The 16,949-nt window shown below is 37.0% G+C and overlaps 1 protein-coding gene across 8 annotated transcripts in view; it reads left to right on the top strand.

Annotated features, from left to right (window-relative positions):
* CPEB3 (cytoplasmic polyadenylation element binding protein 3) overlaps window positions 1–16,949 on the top strand; it is a 267,785-nt gene that overhangs the window by 38,573 nt on the left and 212,263 nt on the right. For 6 of the 8 annotated variants that reach the window (XM_031956050.1, XM_031956048.1, XM_031956046.1 and 3 more), the window contains exon 2: window positions 7,578–8,659. In XM_031956050.1, the coding sequence (XP_031811910.1) occupies window positions 7,589–8,659 (1,071 nt within the window). In that variant the 5' untranslated portion in view covers window positions 7,578–7,588. Of the gene's footprint in view, window positions 1–4,812; window positions 4,937–7,122; window positions 7,339–7,577; window positions 8,660–16,949 lie in introns of those variants that run through there. The other 2 variants (XM_031956045.1, XM_031956044.1) reach the window with 2 other exon arrangements.

The following is a 16,949-nucleotide window of genomic DNA, read 5'->3' as shown; positions in this document are numbered from 1 at the left end:
TGGAGAAGGAAATGGCAAACCACTCCAGTATCTCTTCCAAATTGGACTAGAGTTGGGCATGATTGAAAAAATGATACAACAACACAAAGATATGCTTAATGTCACTATTGATTGAGAACCAAAACTATTTGACACATAGCCCAGTAGTGCTTGATGGCATTCCTCACTTTTAAGGTTTCTCCTATAACATGTTTGGAAGGGCAATTCTTGCCTCCAGTGTGGTAGAAGACTTAATGTCTTCTGGTGACATGACATATTCGTGCTCATCACACATCAGCTCGCTCTTGTTGTCATAAGTGCTGTTTGGCTGGATTCACTGTTTTGCAGGAAGTTACTGTTTAGTAAACCTTGACTGATAGAGACTATTCAACTGAATGATGCTTATGTGCTATCATTGCCCCTGCTCTGGCTCTGGAGACACTGACGGTCATGCTTTTTAACTTGAAAGCTTAGAAGCTTTTTCTTGATACAGCTTTTAGAAAAGAAAGAAATCCCTGATTGGCATCAGCAAAACAAACAAATGAAAACCTTTCAGATCTTCCTGTCTTGTTACCTTCAGTATAGACTGCAGATCCTTTCATCTACCCAGGAGCAGATTTACAGCTTAAGATACCAAACTTTTGAAACAAATAAAAATATCATCCCAGATAGCTAATATCATCAGGTTTGACTTTTTTTTTGAGCTCCTATTCCCCGATTACTCAATCAATAAACATTTATTAAAGACCTGTCAGGTGCTAGCAGATGTCAGGAGCTGGGGGATACAAAGATCAGAATGAAATAGGGCTTGCCCTCCAGGAGTTCACACACACACACACACCCCTACATACATACATATGTTCATACACAAACACACACACATACATACATACCCCTACATACATACATAGAGTAAGATAATACTGATCAGGAAAGGCCCCATGTAGAAGAGGCCTCTGGAGTAGTCGTTTTCATTTTAATTAGTAGACATATATGGAGTGAGTGTATTCCAATCCTGGGAAACGGCCAACACAAAGATATGGAGATAGGATGTAGAGTGTAATCTAGGAGCAACAAAATTGCTGATTTAGCTGGATCATTGTGAGTGGAAGGGAGGAATGTAGAGTTAATCTAAAAAGGTAGGTTGGAGATTGATTTCAAACCTCATAGGGATGGTCGACACCAATTTTCATGTGAAAACAATTCAGATTTAACAGGAGTTATAATGACTTGTGGCTGACTGAAGTCTGAAGGACTGATGGAGGCTGCTGCTTTTTCACTTCTTAAGGCTAGTTTCATCTATGATAATATAATCCATGCTATCATTATTAATCTTAGTTATCTAAAGCAAAACTGTTCATAACATTAAAATGATCAAATGAGAAACCATATGTAAAGTGCTTTGCAAACCTTAAATTGTCAGTATGACTAGTATTTTATAAGCTATAAATATGTAATTTATAAATGATTTTATCAACAAATAAATACATTTTTTATTGTATGTTAAAGTTTCTTTGTGTTGTAGAGGTTATTACAGTCTTAATTTTGTTTGAGCAAAAATGTTAGTTGATGATTAAATGGGTGGGAATGTGATTTTATTGTTGTTGTAAGAGAGAGTTTTGCTATGTAAAGTTTGAAGACTACCACATTAGAATATAAATGCACAAGTGAAATACAGAATGCTTTCAGACCAGGTGAGAAAGATCATTTTCACTTGGGTAAATTAGGGAAAGTTTGAACTAAGTGTTGCTTGAATTAGGCTTCAAACACAGGTAAGATGTGAATAAGCAAAACATTGATGGTGAGGAGGGACATTTTAGGCATAGTGAACAACATATGAGTGAAGTGCTCAAGAGTAGAAAAGCACAGGGTGTTTTTTAGTGCTTGGCAATTAGATGGTTTTGGTTATACAGTAGAGGAAATGAAGGGGTGGAAACAGAAATTAAACTTGGGGAAGGTAAATTGGAGCCCAATTATGGAGGACCTTGAATGCCAGCCTAAGACATTGGACTTTTATTTGTTAAATGAATTTCATTTTGGACCTATTGTCATGACCTGGATTATACTTAGTATATCATATTTAATAAGAAAAGGAATTGCTTAAAATAGTTTGGAAAGTTTTCCATTTTTTTTTTAGTTAAAAATAGTTTTTGTTGTTTAAAGGGAAAACTTCAGTTAACTTGGAAAATTCACTTCTGTGCAACATCTTTTGCTCTGATAGTGCAGGATAAACAGATTGTTACTATCAGTCTTTTCAGTTATTTACTTGAAAAATTGTTTGAACTTCTTTATTTCCCCAGTATGGCTTCTTTAGTGAATAGGGACAGTGAGGCAAGATAGGTTTTTCATATTATTGTTTCCTAAGCAAATCATGTCAATGTAATATGCTTTTGGGATATTGTCTTTATTGGGGTGGAAAGAGGTAAAATAATGACAACTCCTTCCACCTCCATCCCTCACAGAGTGTTTTAAGAATCATCACAGCTCCTTAAACACTTATATTATGACATTTCAATTATATTGATTATATATTGTTGTTAATTCTGTCATTCAATCATATCTGACTGTTTGTGACTTCAAAGACCATAGCATGCCAACACTCTTCTTGGGGTTTTCCTGGAAAAAATACTGAAGCCGTTTGCCATTTCCTTCTCCACTGGATTGAGGCAAATAGAATAGGTTGCCTAAGATTATATAACCAGTACATGCCTGAGGCAAGATTTAAATTCAAGTCTTCCTGACTAGTGCTCTAACTACTTACCCATCTACCTGCCTTCTTTGATCATGAATTAGTAGGTCCAAAGGGGAAGACACCAACCATGATTTCATGAACCTTCCATGCTGTATAGTGCTTACACAATCTACACATTTCCCTTTAGGCACATATAATGTAAGAGATAGTATTTGAAAAATTTTGAAGGAGTTGCACAGTTAGTAAAGGTAAGAGTTCAGAGAAGGAAGAAACCACCAAATGCTGGGGCAGTTTTGAAAGATTTTATAGAAGAAGAAAGATGTGACCTAGAAATCATGAAGGACAAATAGGACTTAAATAAGTATTCTGAGAGAGGAACATTTGACTGGAAAAGAGGACATTGAGGAACATAGCAGATAAGACTGGCAAGGTAGGTTGGGATCAGATTAGTAGGAACAAATACAAGAACAGTAAATATTAGTAGAGTGAGTGAAGTGTGCAGAGAAGCATATTGGTTCTTTTGTAGAGGCCTTTGAGCACTCCAGCAGAATGTTTATTCAAAATGGCCATTTAAAAAATATGCATCTTTTAGTTATGTTTCTTTGGTGAATAAGACAAAAACTAGTAGTAATGATCTAAGTAGTCTATGGAACCTACTACACTACTAATTGGGAAAGAAAGGAAACTATAAAGTTATTGTAAGTAAAGCTGACTTTAAACTCCAAATTTAATTGTGTTGTCATCAACTATTATATACTGAGTACCCCCCTCCCCCAATAACCCTGGCATTGTACCAAAACCCATAGGAAATAATAAATATCCTGTTGCTGCTTTTGTAAGCTATGATTTTAACCATTGTTCTTAGAACCCAGTGGACAATAGTAAGCCATAGTCCATGAATGCAGTATTTAAGGCTCTACAATTTTGCATGCTAACCCAGAAAGTTGAACCATGGTGGGGGAGGAATGGGGGTAAGGAGAGAAAGGTAGGTGGCCTATCATGATAGTTTGAATTCTGTCTCAGATACTAGATCTATGACTCTGGGCAAATTATATAATCTCTCAGCCTCAGTTTCCTCATCTGAAAATTGAGATTTTTTTTTTCAGCTTTAACAGAGCTGACAGCATAAAATGATCTGCATATAAAGTACTTAGCAAAACTCTTAGCAAAATTAGGAATAAGGATGACACAATAGACCTGGGTTACCTTGAGCAAATTGCTAGATTAACCTCTCTAAGCCTCAATTTCCTCATTTATAATATAAGAGGGTTGGATTAAGTGACTTCTGAAAGTTCTTTGAACTTCAAATCTTGGATTTTTTGAATAATATTTAGTAAAACACTAAATAAATTAACTTGCTATTTTATATTTCATATGATATTCTAGGATTTTGTTAAACATTGACATTCTGAATTTGATTTGGATTATTACTGTATTAATATAAAAGTTTTCATTTTTTTCCAATTGGAAATTGAGGTATCAGTTGATTCATTTAACAAATATTTACTAAGTAACTAGTATACTAGTATAGTATACTACAATATATAGGCAGTACAATTTTGTAAAATAACTGTGCCTTGATTTATATTACAGGTTTAAAGACATCATGATCAATATATTTTTGATAATTTTTCGTGGGCACAGATTAAATTGAAACATTTATTACTTTTTACCATAATTTCTACAATTATATACTCTATTTTAAAAGATTTTTTTTTTTTTGAGAAATGAAGCTTTGTTGTTGTTGTCTTTTTTAATCCAAGGTTCTTTATTTAATCTTATTGTCATAGCATACACCCATGGCTGGTCAGTTATTATCATTTCGATTCCATTTAAGGTCGTTCTCCTGTTTTGCTTTGTTTTGTTTTTTGTTAGTTTTTTTCCTTTTAAATTCTAGATCCGACTGTCGTGATCTTTTTAGCTCTCCTTCCAAAATTAAATTAATTTTCCTCCCCCCCCCCCCCCCCATTCCCAATTCATTTCCGCAGCTAATGATTTAAGCTGGTTATTAACTAACGAGGTCAGGGTACAACTATTATGACTCTAGCTTGGTGAACTCTCTCCTCCTTTCCTGCCAACGTGCCGGGGCCGGTAAGGCGCTGGCCAGAGACTCCAGTCCCCACAGTTCCTCGGGTGCGCATGCCCTCTAGTCTTCCAGTTGTCAAAGTGCTTTTGCCGGAGCAGTCAGATAATCAACCCGAAAGAAGAAAAATAAATATTGTACATTTTAAATTTTATCGAACCTTAAAAGCTGGACACTCAAAGGTAACTGGTAAATGAGAATTGGGGGATTGAGCCTGTCGTTTACTGCATGCAAAAGAAAACAATATCGTTAGGGTGGAGGGGGATGGTGTAATATATTTTCAGGACTTTGCTGTAGAAATGAGCCCCAAATACTCACACCAACAGTAATTGCGAGTCATAAGGTTTATATTGTAAATGTTATCTTAATCGAGTGTAAGCCTCTTGTCCTGACTGGTAACATTTATTAAAGGCAAATCTTGACCTTGACAATAATGCTAAATTTATGCTAACAGTGAAATGTATACCTTTAAGCAATAGTGAGAAAAGAAATACGTAATGCTGGCACCTTACTTCCTCGTAATCGTCAATAACAATTGATTTTTTTTTTTTTTTACGTTGGGTGGAGTATCATACAGTCCCTCTTCCCCTCTTCTACTTAGAATTTTTTTAAATTTAAATTCATTATTAAAAAAAAAAAAACAGTGGATATTTTAAGAGGATTAAGCAAAGTGATGATAAAATTACAATGAAAGGAGTCCACAGTTTCATCCATAACGCTGTAGTTATCATAACAAAAATTCTAGCTTACTGGAAGCTACTCAAGATTCTTGAATCTTCAGGTGTACTGCAGCATTGCCCAAATAAGTGTAAAGAGGTCTTTTTCCGTGAACATCCACCTAGGCGGTAGCAGGACTTCGAGATGTACACATCTAAATCTTTTGTGTTCCTTCTTGGAAACTTTCCCATTTTCTGATACTTACTTAAAGTAGTTGTTTTTAGATCAGGATGGAAAAAAATACAATTAGTTGTGTGTTTAATTGATAGCTAGAGGCTAATTTGTCATGGGGGAGGGGTGTAGGAGACAAAGGAGGGGAGGTAAGTTTTTCCCTCCTGTTTTGTGTGTATGAAACTCACCTAAAAAAAGAAACCAAGATTAGCCCTTTAAAGGGCATTCTTAAAATAGAATAGTGCATCACTTTTAACCTTTCTATCTCATCTGTTTACAGTTAAGATAATAGTTCCTCAGTTTTTCATCATTTCTCCTGTTAAATCGTGATATTGTCCCAAAGCAGATATTCAGTATATGTAAGAGAAAGCAACTTCTACAATCACTGGCAGAATAACAAAGCAGCTCAAAAGTATATAGTGCTACAAGATAGAATGAAATAATTAAAATTGCTATACTAAATATGAAAATAACTTTGTTCTTATATTGAATCATCATCTAAACTAATATATTTGGCCTTTCACACTTACAAATTACTCAAATATTTGATAGGGCTTTGGCATAATGTAAAATTCACAGGCATAAATTTAAAAATACCATGGATATTAACAATATAGACTAACAGAAGTTGGGGAATAGCATATCTGAAATCCACATGTTTAGAATGATGATATTCTTTATCCTTAAGCGGTCAGAAATATTTTGAAAGTAAATATGTATTTCTTTTGTGTGAAATGAAAAATACCACGTCATACTTATGGTGCCAAAGGGAAATCCTCTCTTGGCATCATCAGAATGTACAGGCATAAAGGATTTTTGGTTGAATTGTTGTTGGGACCACTAATATCCCAGTCTTTCCACTGTAAAAACCAATTGTATGATAATTTATTCTAGAGTTTGATAGTGTCAGTTTAAGAACTCAAAACTTGCCCTGATTGTCTGGTTATATCTCATGGGATTAAAATTGAGTTCGCAGATCTCACAGCTTTACTCTAATTTTTGACCTCAAATCCGACTTGAACTATTGGTCTACTCTGCAAAGAGATTCAAAGATAGATATAGAAAACTGAAATAACCCATTCTAAAAAGAATGCTTTTTGGTTGTAATTAGTAGTATTGAAAAAACTCAGGAATATATACACATATATTTCTCAGAGTAATGGACAAACAATCATATATTAGCAAATGTTACTTTTCCACCTTCCATCCCCTTTAAAAATGACTGCTTTTAAGGTTCCTAACAAAATGGAGTAGGCTGCAGTACTCAAGACCAGAGAATGATTGTGCAGCTGAGGCTTCCTTTTACCAAAAGCAAAGATTTTTTCCGCCTCGTGGTTCTTTGCAGTTTAATGAAACAATTACAAAAGCAAGAAGGTAGTTTGCTAATCAAGCTTAAGACTCCTGTTCCTTTAAAGTGCTCTAGCCGGGGAGGGGGAGGGTGGGGGGGGGGGAAAGGAGTGTAGTGACTGGTGTCTTTTTAACCTTGCTGAAGGACGCAGCAGTATTTATTGACGTATGCAAATAACTGGGGGAGGGTGGTGCTTGGAAAAAACAGGAACCAGAATCAGTTTCTCATTGCAGGGTGAGCGCTCTGAGTTCCGGTGAAGGGAAAAGAGACGTGGCGAAATTGCTGTGTATCTCTGTCCTATAAGCATATCTCTCACTAACACTGAAAGGAGCCAAGACACCAGAAAGGGTGAAGCTGCTATAACCGTATTTTTAGAGCTGTAGCGTGACACCCCCCCGCCCCCGTCCGCCCCCCTCCCCCCACGCCTTGCCAGACTAGGGCTTCTAAATGGGAGATTACGGATTTGCATTGCGATTGGCTAGTGGCTGTAGCACTAGATTTTTCACAAGTGAAATATCCCACCGCTTCTGCGAGTGGCATTGATGATCACATTAATAATAACACGCCTCTCTTTTTTCCCCTTTCAGCTGCGCAAACCATGCAGGATGATTTACTGATGGACAAAAGCAAAACCCAGCCCCGGCAGCAGCAGCAGCAGCAGCAGCAGCAGCAGCAGCAAGAGCCAAACGCAGCGGAAGCCTCTTCCACGCCCCTCTCCTCAGAGACCCCCAAGCCGGAGGACAGCAGCCCAGTGACGAGTCTCAATCCAACTGCGGCGGCTGCTGCGGCTCCTTCTTCGACGGTTCCCAATAGCAAGGAGAAGATGCAGATGGAATCCCCGCTTCTACCCGGCTTGAGCTTTCATCAGCCCCCGCAGCAGGAGCCTGCCGCGGCGCCGGGCACATCCTTGTCCCCTTCCTTTGGGAGCACCTGGTCGACGGGCACTACGAACGCCGTAGAGGACAGTTTTTTCCAAGGGATCACCCCAGTCAATGGGACCATGCTTTTCCAGAATTTCCCTCACCACGTCAACCCGGTCTTCGGAGGCACTTTCTCCCCGCAGATCGGCCTAGCGCAGGCTCAGCACCACCAACAGCAGCAGCCTCCGCCGCCGCCACCGCCGCCTGCCCCGCAGCCTCAGCCGCCACCGCCGCCTCAACAGCAGCAGCAGCCACCGCCGCCACAGCCCCAGCCGCCGCCGCCCGCACAGCCGCAGGCACAGCAGCAGCAGCAGCAACAGCAGCAGCAGCAACAGCAGCAGCAGCGCAGGTCGCCGGTGAGTCCGAACCAGGCGTCCTACACCCAAAGGAACGCCGCGGCGTACAGCCATCAGCCCATCATGACCAGCAAGCCGTCCTCTGCCTCTGCCTCCTCATCCTCCTCCAGCTGGAACAATCACCAGAACGCCGCCTGGAGCACCCCTTCCAATCCCTGGGGCGGGCTGCAAGCTGGCAGGGACCCTCGCCGAGCGGTCGGCGTAGGGGTCGGGGTCGGAGTCGGGGTCGGCGTGCCGTCTCCCCTCAATCCCATCTCCCCTCTCAAAAAACCCTTCTCCAGTAATGTGATTGCGCCTCCGAAGTTCCCCCGGGCGGCCCCTCTCACCTCCAAATCCTGGATGGAGGATAACGCTTTTCGGACCGATAATGGTAACAATCTGTTGCCATTTCAGGTAATAACTCCACATGCACCTGCGCATACCTTCCTCCTCCTCCTCTCCCCCCTCCCCCTTTCCTTTTTTTCCTGAGCGCTGCTGTTTCTTTGCCGGGCTTTTATGTTCTGCATCTGTATCCCAATTTACCGACTACATGTCATACGTAGGCCCCTTTCTTTTCCCGTGCCCCTCGTTTATACTGTCTTTTCCTCATGTGAAAATCATTCCGGTAGTTTAAGGAATGATATAAAGGCATCATACATCTCAGTGCGAGGACACAGAAATGTGATCCTCCAACGCTACTGTCCTCTCCTTCTAAAAACCCTAGTTCGTTGTGAATTTGGATGTTACTTGATGTTTTTGAGGGAAGTGAAGCTTGCTGAAAAAAATGAATCGCAAGGTTGCCAGACTGTCTCGAGATTAAGCGGGGCGAATTCCTGTCATTTTAAATAGGGACACATTTCAGTTGTGCAATCCGGGATGTCAGTGCAGGTTCAAAGCTGTCCATTTCCAGTCCTTCCTGCTTTCACTATCGAGGAGGCTCTCAACCACTATTGGGAGATGTCCTTTTAAGATAGTTGGCTTATGCTCAATTAATCTAATGTGAACACATGTGTTTGTGTCTAAGTAAGGTACTGAAATCATTAATAGCAATCAGCTTCTCTCTCCTGCGGAGAAAATTAGGAGTGTAAGAGTCTAAATAAACACAGGAGCAGTGTGGGGGAGATGAAGTGGAAATTCTAGGGAGGCAACCCACCTTCTGTTATATAAAAGAATGACTTAGATGTCATTTAGTATATTTGTAGAGAAAAGAGACAATAGGACACGACCTTCAGAGCCATATTGCAATGGAGTCTATTTCTTAGCTAGCACTGAAATATTTAAAGCTGCAGTGTCCTTCACCAGTTTTGTTATTTAAGAAGACAATGCAGATCAATTACAGCATTTGAAACTGAGGAAAATAAAAGCTCTGCAACTTTAATGAAAAATGAGTCTCATGCTTTGGTGTTATATACCAATGAAGAAACCAGGGAACTGCCTGGACTGAAAGGTTGAATGATACTATTGGTATTTTTTATGTTCCCTTTAATAATTTTAGGAGCCACAGGAGTGGTCTGGAGCATAATTGATGCTTAACGGTGAATATTTATTGTATTTTTTGGTTTTCAGGCAAACACTTACCCTGTACTCTTAAGAGGACATGAATGTAAGCTTCTAAACTGAATTACAAAGTGAAGAGATGAGGATGAAAATCAGGGAATGTCTTTGGAAAGGGTTCAAATTGGATGTTCTAGTAGATGAAACAGAAACTCCTGTGAACAGTGTTGGAAGATGGCTGAACCAACCAGCTGATAAGGAGTGTTTAAAGGGTTTGATTCACCTAGTTTCTATTTTACTACTTCATTATTTTGAAAGAGTACTTCAATCTTTTGTTTTTTGAATGGCTTCCATGTAGAAGAACCTGAGATTATTGGGCTTTGAATTGTGTATCTGTATGTGGATTTGGGATGACAAGAAGGGAGATAATTTTAAGGCATTCTTTTTTTTTGAAGCTCATGAAAACTGCGAGCTGAGTGTTGGCCTGGTAAACATTGAAAGAAGGGAAAGGATAGATTCTTTCTGAAATTTTTTTTTTTTTTTTTTTTAAAGGAGGCTTTAGGGCCCACCATGCAGGAAGTTTTCTTCCTTAGATGTTTCAATCGGGACCTTTTTTCCCCCCCTCTATTCTTCTCCCTCCCCTGACTTAAGTCTTGTTTGGAGCTCATGAATTTGCCAGTAATGGTGGATTTCTATTTTTCATTAACATGTATAATGAAAATGACACATAACTATATGCTCTTATTACTATGCCTGAATATTTAGTCCCAAAATTAAAGTCCGTAATTTGTTCATGGTTGGTTGGTTTGTTTATTAAAGTAAAGCATCTTGAATATGCATTGAAATTTACCTTAATTATTGATCCTCTCCTCACTTTACTCCCATTGGAAAAATCTGGGGTGGGTTGAAGTTGGCAAAATTTAGGTATGCTTGAATGTGAATATAGCTAATCTCTAATAATTTGTCATTATTTGGGAAAACAGGATTAGCTGGATCAATGAAATCTACCTCCTCTTCCCACTCCTACAAATACCCAAATCTAATTTTAGCCAATATTGTTGGCATTACCATCCACTTCTTGGAAAACAATTTCTCAGAGCTCCTAATAAATGACAAAATGGACTGATTTTCATCTCCTGTTCATTCATTGCTTTTGAGTAGTAGAATAACTAAAAGATGTGTGTGTGTGAAGGAGAGAAAAGGAAAATTTCTGAATAACCAAGAATTGTTTGTAATTTGAAGAGCTAAATAATACTTTTTTTTTGGTCTTATGAAGAGCTTTGTTAATTAAGATTATGTTATCTCCTTCCAACTAAAAAGCATATTTGTGCTAAGGTCGAGGAATTATTAATTGATTCTCTTTGGGCTTGATATAAATTAACCAAAATCATATCAATTTGCAGCCTAGTTTTTAAAAAAGAGGAAATATGAAACTTTTAAGTGTTAAGATCTCCAAATAGACATATGTTCATATAATTGGTTGAATTACATGTAGTATTTTTTTAAACAAAGGAAAAGTATTTAAAATGTTCCCAATGGTGGTTTTTTACTACTAGAAAATTATAGATCACTAATATTTTTCTATTAGATCTAAATATTTTGAAGAAAAGTGATATTATTTCATTGGTTTTGAGACTTGAAATCTGTAGGCATCAACTATTTATAATATGAAGAATAATTTTACAGATTAAGAAAATGAGGTTTTAGAAGGATGAATGGCTTATCAAGGTGTCATAGCATTGGATGATGTAATTAAAAACATTCTCTTTGTCAGTGTTTTAAAGAATTTTTTTGTTTTCATTTTTTATTAGTATATTATACACTGGGACCACACTGCATTATTATTGCTTATCTCCCCTGAGACCCCACCCCAAGACACATAACGATAACAATGTTTAAGGGCTTCTTCATAATTCTGTATAAGGTTCTATACCCTCTAGCAACCAAGGACAAAATGATGTAAATGTAAATGAGTAAAATGAGGGTCTAAAAGGAATTAGACCAATTGATGACATGCTGGTGAATAGAGGGAAAATGTCACTGTACTCACAGTAACACCTTGTTTATTGTTAATATTTGGGGAATAGAGTGCTCTGGTTAGTTGAAGGTTTTGGTTGACATTTGCTATATACTCCCAACAGAGGTTGGTAGTTGGCAGTTAACTAACACAGAATTTATATTTAGCATAATCTAATCTTTAGTAAAAGATGCTTTAGAATTTTTCATTGCTTAAGGGTAATTTAAAAATACTACGTATCAGAGATAGGAATATTGTTATAGGAAGCCGATTTAGGCTGGGTTCACTTAACTCACCTAAAAGTTCCTTGTTAACTTGCTTGTTTTTCTCTTAAAAGAGAACCAATTCTATAGCATGTCATTTTCTTGCTTTTATACTTTTATACCTGGTGAATGCTTTCATCTTTTAAAACTTAAATCAGATGTACTTGACTCCATGAAGCCTTTCTTGATTTCTCATACTCCAGTCAGTAATAGCCATTATTCTTTCAACACATTGTTTTGTGGTGCCTCTAAAGCAATAATCATGGAGTGATAGATCTTATTAATAGATTGTAAGCTCCAAGTGGGCAGGAGCCTGGCTTAACTAATTGTGCTCTCATCATAGTAATAAGGTCTTAACATATTGGTTGAATTGAACTTTTTTTTTCAAGCTTTCTTATTTGGATTCTAAGAACATATTAGCTGTCGTATGATCAGATTAATAAGCAAATTTAGTTCTAAATTGTAAATTACATTGCCTCAAGTATATTCAAAGGAGTTTCCAAATAACATTTGTTCATGATTCTTGGATACTTTATGGAAACAGAAGACATATAAACACATATAAAATAAATGTTAGCATTTCCTTTTTAAGTCCTTTATCTGCCTTAAAATTTTTAGTTGCTTGTTGTATGTAGCTTTGGTTATTCATAAGGTAGCACCAGCATATTAGAGTGGATACAGAGGCTTGCTTCAGAGCCATGGAGTCCTAGGTGGAAGTTGTTGTACCTTTTACTCACTCTGGCCCTGTGACCTTAAAGCCATGATCTAGCTCAGACAATTTTCTAAGACTATAAATCTGAAGAGAAGGTGCTATCATGCATTAGTGGAGTCTTTATATTAGGACTAGTATGTCATTGAAATCCTAACTTCAGTCTTTATGCTAGTCACACATAGCTGTTGTATGGGGATATTTCTTTAAAGAATAATTCTTATAATCCTTAAAACAATTTTTAGTACCTTATTATTCAACTTAGTTTAATGTTTCTGCATTTAATCATATGCAAATTAAATTCAAATATCTTATCTGAACTTGATTTGAATTTATTTGCATAGGTTCTACAAATGCATATGGTTATAATTTGCAATGGAGCAAAATCCTTTTATTAATTCAAAATTGGGGGTTTTTTGTTTTTGTTTTTGTCTTGAAATGAAAGTCATTGGGAACTTTTTTAGGTGAGAAAATGGTTCATTTTTTTTTAAACCAATAGTTGCAAATTGTCATGTTATTACTGATAATTCAGAAAATAATATAATTGACCTAGAGTAGTAGTGTTTCTTATTGGAATGAGGATAATTTGATCTAGATTGAAAATAGGATTTGACTTTCTCTGGTTGGTAATATCATCTGCTTTCTTAGCTCCTATAAAGTAAGGAGCTTCAGACCTGTTGTGATGTCATAGAGAGTGTTAGACAAGCAGATGTGAAAGACAATGTGCTAGGAACGGGTCCACACAATCTTGGTTGTATTTAGTTAGAATGGTATTGTCTAGAGAAATGTAAAAGCATTTCTCATGTTACTGAAAAAATCAAAAGTATGAGGGCTTAAATAATATTTGCCTAAGAGTATGCTAAAAATGAGTAGCATTTGTGTTGGAGATTTGTTCTTTTGTTTGGGGCTACACTTGTTTTTCATTTTCATTGTAACTAATTATTCCTCAGGAACTGGATGGCATTGCTTGGATGTAGCAGGAGGTTGTGACTGGCTCATGGTAGATAGCGTGTATCAAAGGTGGAATTTGAACCCTGGTCTTCCTTACTCAGCATCAGCTTCTTTATTTACTGTGTCACACTGCAGGTAGAAAACTTGCTGAGTTTCTACTTCAATCACCTACTTAGGAGATTTTGTTTTACTTGACTTGAAAAGGCAGAAGTTCTAAGAAGGCAGATTCCAGACCATCATAAAAAATGTTGCTAATGTTTAGAGCTGGAATCAACTTTCCCGGAATGTCTTCTGTTTCCCATAATTAGGCTTATTGTAGATTAGAAATTAAACCTTTTAGTTAAAATAACTCATTGGATTTTTTTTTTTCTCATCAGATAAGGATGTGAACAACTTATTATCTTAATGCACTAGTCGGTCTGAGAAGCTGTTTGGCTGTCATCCGTTAACTTGCTGACTGCTTTTGGCAAGAAGAGAGTGGTGGTCTAAATGCTCATTTTCTAGCATGTGAACTAATGTAAAAAATGTTTTGACACCCCAGATGTTTTCATATTTGTTCATTTGCAACAATAGTATTTGATTTTGTAACAGAGGGAACTTGGATTACAAGATCAGAATTTATCAAATTCTTTTGTTGGTTTTAGCAGTAGTCACAGCTAGGAACTGAGGATGCTTAGGGGCAACATCACATAATGTATAAAATGCTAGACCTACAGTGAAGAAGACCTCAGTTCACAGACCTGTACTTGATGTTTACTTGGTATAGTGAACATGTTTCAGTCATTTACTTCAGTTTTCTCATTTGTAAAAATGGAAACGAAACCTGAGCAAAGACATATTTGAAATACTGCACATTTGGCTCCAGACCCATCACAATAAAGCAAAGTAGCTCAATAAAATGAATTACAAGAATTTTTTGGTTTTCCAGTGTATACAAAAGTTATGTTTACACTGTGTGGTAGTCTTGTTAAGTCTGCAGTAGTATTATTATGTCTTTAAAAAGTGTACATACCTTAATTAAAAATGTTATTGTCAAAACATGTTAACCATCATTTGAATCTTTAGGCATAATCTTTTTTTTTTTTTTTTTTTTTTTTTGGCTGGTAGAGGATCCTCCTTCATGTTGATAGCTGCTGTCTGATTAGTGGTTAATGAAGACTGGGGTGACTATGCCAATTTCTTAAAATAAGGCAACAGTGAAGTTCACCACATCAATCAACCTTTCCTTTCATTTGCACACTTAGAGGCCATTGTAGGGCTATTAATTGGGCTAATTTCAATATTTTTTTTTCCCCTCAGAGAATAGGAATGCCTAAGGAGAGGGAAAAAGAAGGGGGATCTTCAGATGGGTGAAGCAGTTAGAGTACATGCAGCATTTATTTACTACTCACATGGCCTCAGTTCATCACAAAATAATTAAATATCAAAAGATCATTGATCACAAATCATCAGAATAGCTATAATAGTGATGAAAAGGTTTTAAATACTGTGAAAATTACCAAGCAGGGACACGATGTGAGCATAAGCTTTTAAAAAACCAGTAAATTATCTCTTTGAAAGGTTGTCACAAACCTTCAATTTGTGAAAACTACAATATCTGTGAAGTGCAAGGTATGTTTATGGCTGCGTCAGGGTTGTTGTGAGGTTCAAATGAAATAGTGTTATACAGAGCACTTTGTAAATCTTAAAAGTCATATGTGTGTCCAGTGATAATTATAGGGGGGAATAAAGTAGCAAAAGTCATCTCCAGAGATGCATAGAAGTAAATAGTCTGGCTTGAAAATTTGAAATTAGTTCAAATTCCCATGTGGACATTCTGATCCATATGAGGGAGAAATAGGAATGGTGCTATAGTAGGACTTTTTAGTTTTAGTCTAATAGCCTTACTTGTACACAAAGTAAAAGAGAATTGCAGATAAAGAGTTTAGGTTTTTTGATTGTTTGTTTGTTTTTAGTGAAATGTAATGAAAAATTTTCCCCTTATAATGGCTGCTGATCATTTTGTTTAGGATTGTTGTCAAGCATGACCATTTTTTCTCTTGTTAAAAATGTTCACTTTTGTAACTAGTATTTTATCTTTGTTTTTGCTTAGTTAATATCAATCTAGGAATTTGGAATATAGAATTTTATTATGTTGAAGATTTTCTATTTAAGTGAGTAAAATCTTGCTCTAATTTCACACTCAACAAAGCCCAAGTAATGGTAGGAAAAGGCAGTTGAATGAGAGGTGATTGTATGTCTTTCTCAAAAACATTGCAGTTCTTCAATGATGGATGGGCATAGGGATGATTACCTTCTTTCAAAAGATAACTTATATAATACTTGCTTATTTTCATGGAAGAATTAGTAGTACAACGGGATTCTCTTCTGAAGGCTTTTGGACAGAATTTAGGTATAAACTATTGATTTTTTGGGAGCAAACTTCTCAAACTTTTTGACTAGTAATAGAGCTGACAAACAGTAGTAATCCCTTTGGACCCTTAGGTACAAACCTAGAGGCCTCCTAGATTTATATCCTCAGGTAGCCCTAGTAAGTTACTTTGGAAACACCATTTTGACTTTTGGCAGTGACAGTTCATGGGCATTATTACTTAGGGTTGTCCAGTAGTAGAGTCATAGCAGCTACCTCAGAGTTTTCCCAGGGATAAGAGAGCATTAGACTTCTTGTGGTATGAGACCTTTAATAGGGAATGCCTCATGCTCAGGGAATTTCTGGTCTAGTCCATTGTAGGAGTTCAAATGTTGCTTTTCAGCTTTTCAGGTTTTTTTTCCTTCCAGTCTTTGTTGCTGTAAGTTGTCTATAGGTTGCTGTGTTTTAATGTTGATTTCTTCCTAAAATGACAACAATGACTTAACAGGTAGTAAGTAGATAAACTCATATGTTTATGATCTTCTTGTTATGTGACATGAGATAGAAAAGAAATATTAAATCGAAGTAAATGTATTAAGTATTTGGGTGGCATGATAGATTGCTGGGCCATCAATCAGGAAGATTTATCTTCCTGGATTCAAATTGGGCTTCACTTACTTATTAGCTATGTGACTCTGGTCAAGTCACTTAATCCTGTTTGCCTGAGTTTTTCTGATTTGTAAAAATGAGCTGGAGAAGAAATTAGCAAATCACTCCATTCAGCAAATCACTCTAATATCTGCAAAGAAAACCCCAAATAGGGTCATGAAGAGTCAGTTCAGCTGTCAGTCAGACAGCTAAAACAACTGAACAACAACAAACTATATGATTCAGTTTTTCTGTCCCATTTGCTTCTATTA

Source organism: Sarcophilus harrisii, chromosome 2 (assembly GCF_902635505.1).
Source record: "Sarcophilus harrisii chromosome 2, mSarHar1.11, whole genome shotgun sequence".
NCBI classification, from domain to species: Eukaryota; Metazoa; Chordata; class Mammalia; order Dasyuromorphia; family Dasyuridae; genus Sarcophilus; species Sarcophilus harrisii.
The sequence above is the reverse complement of the archived record's forward strand: the minus strand, read 5'-3'. Positions and strand labels throughout refer to the sequence as shown.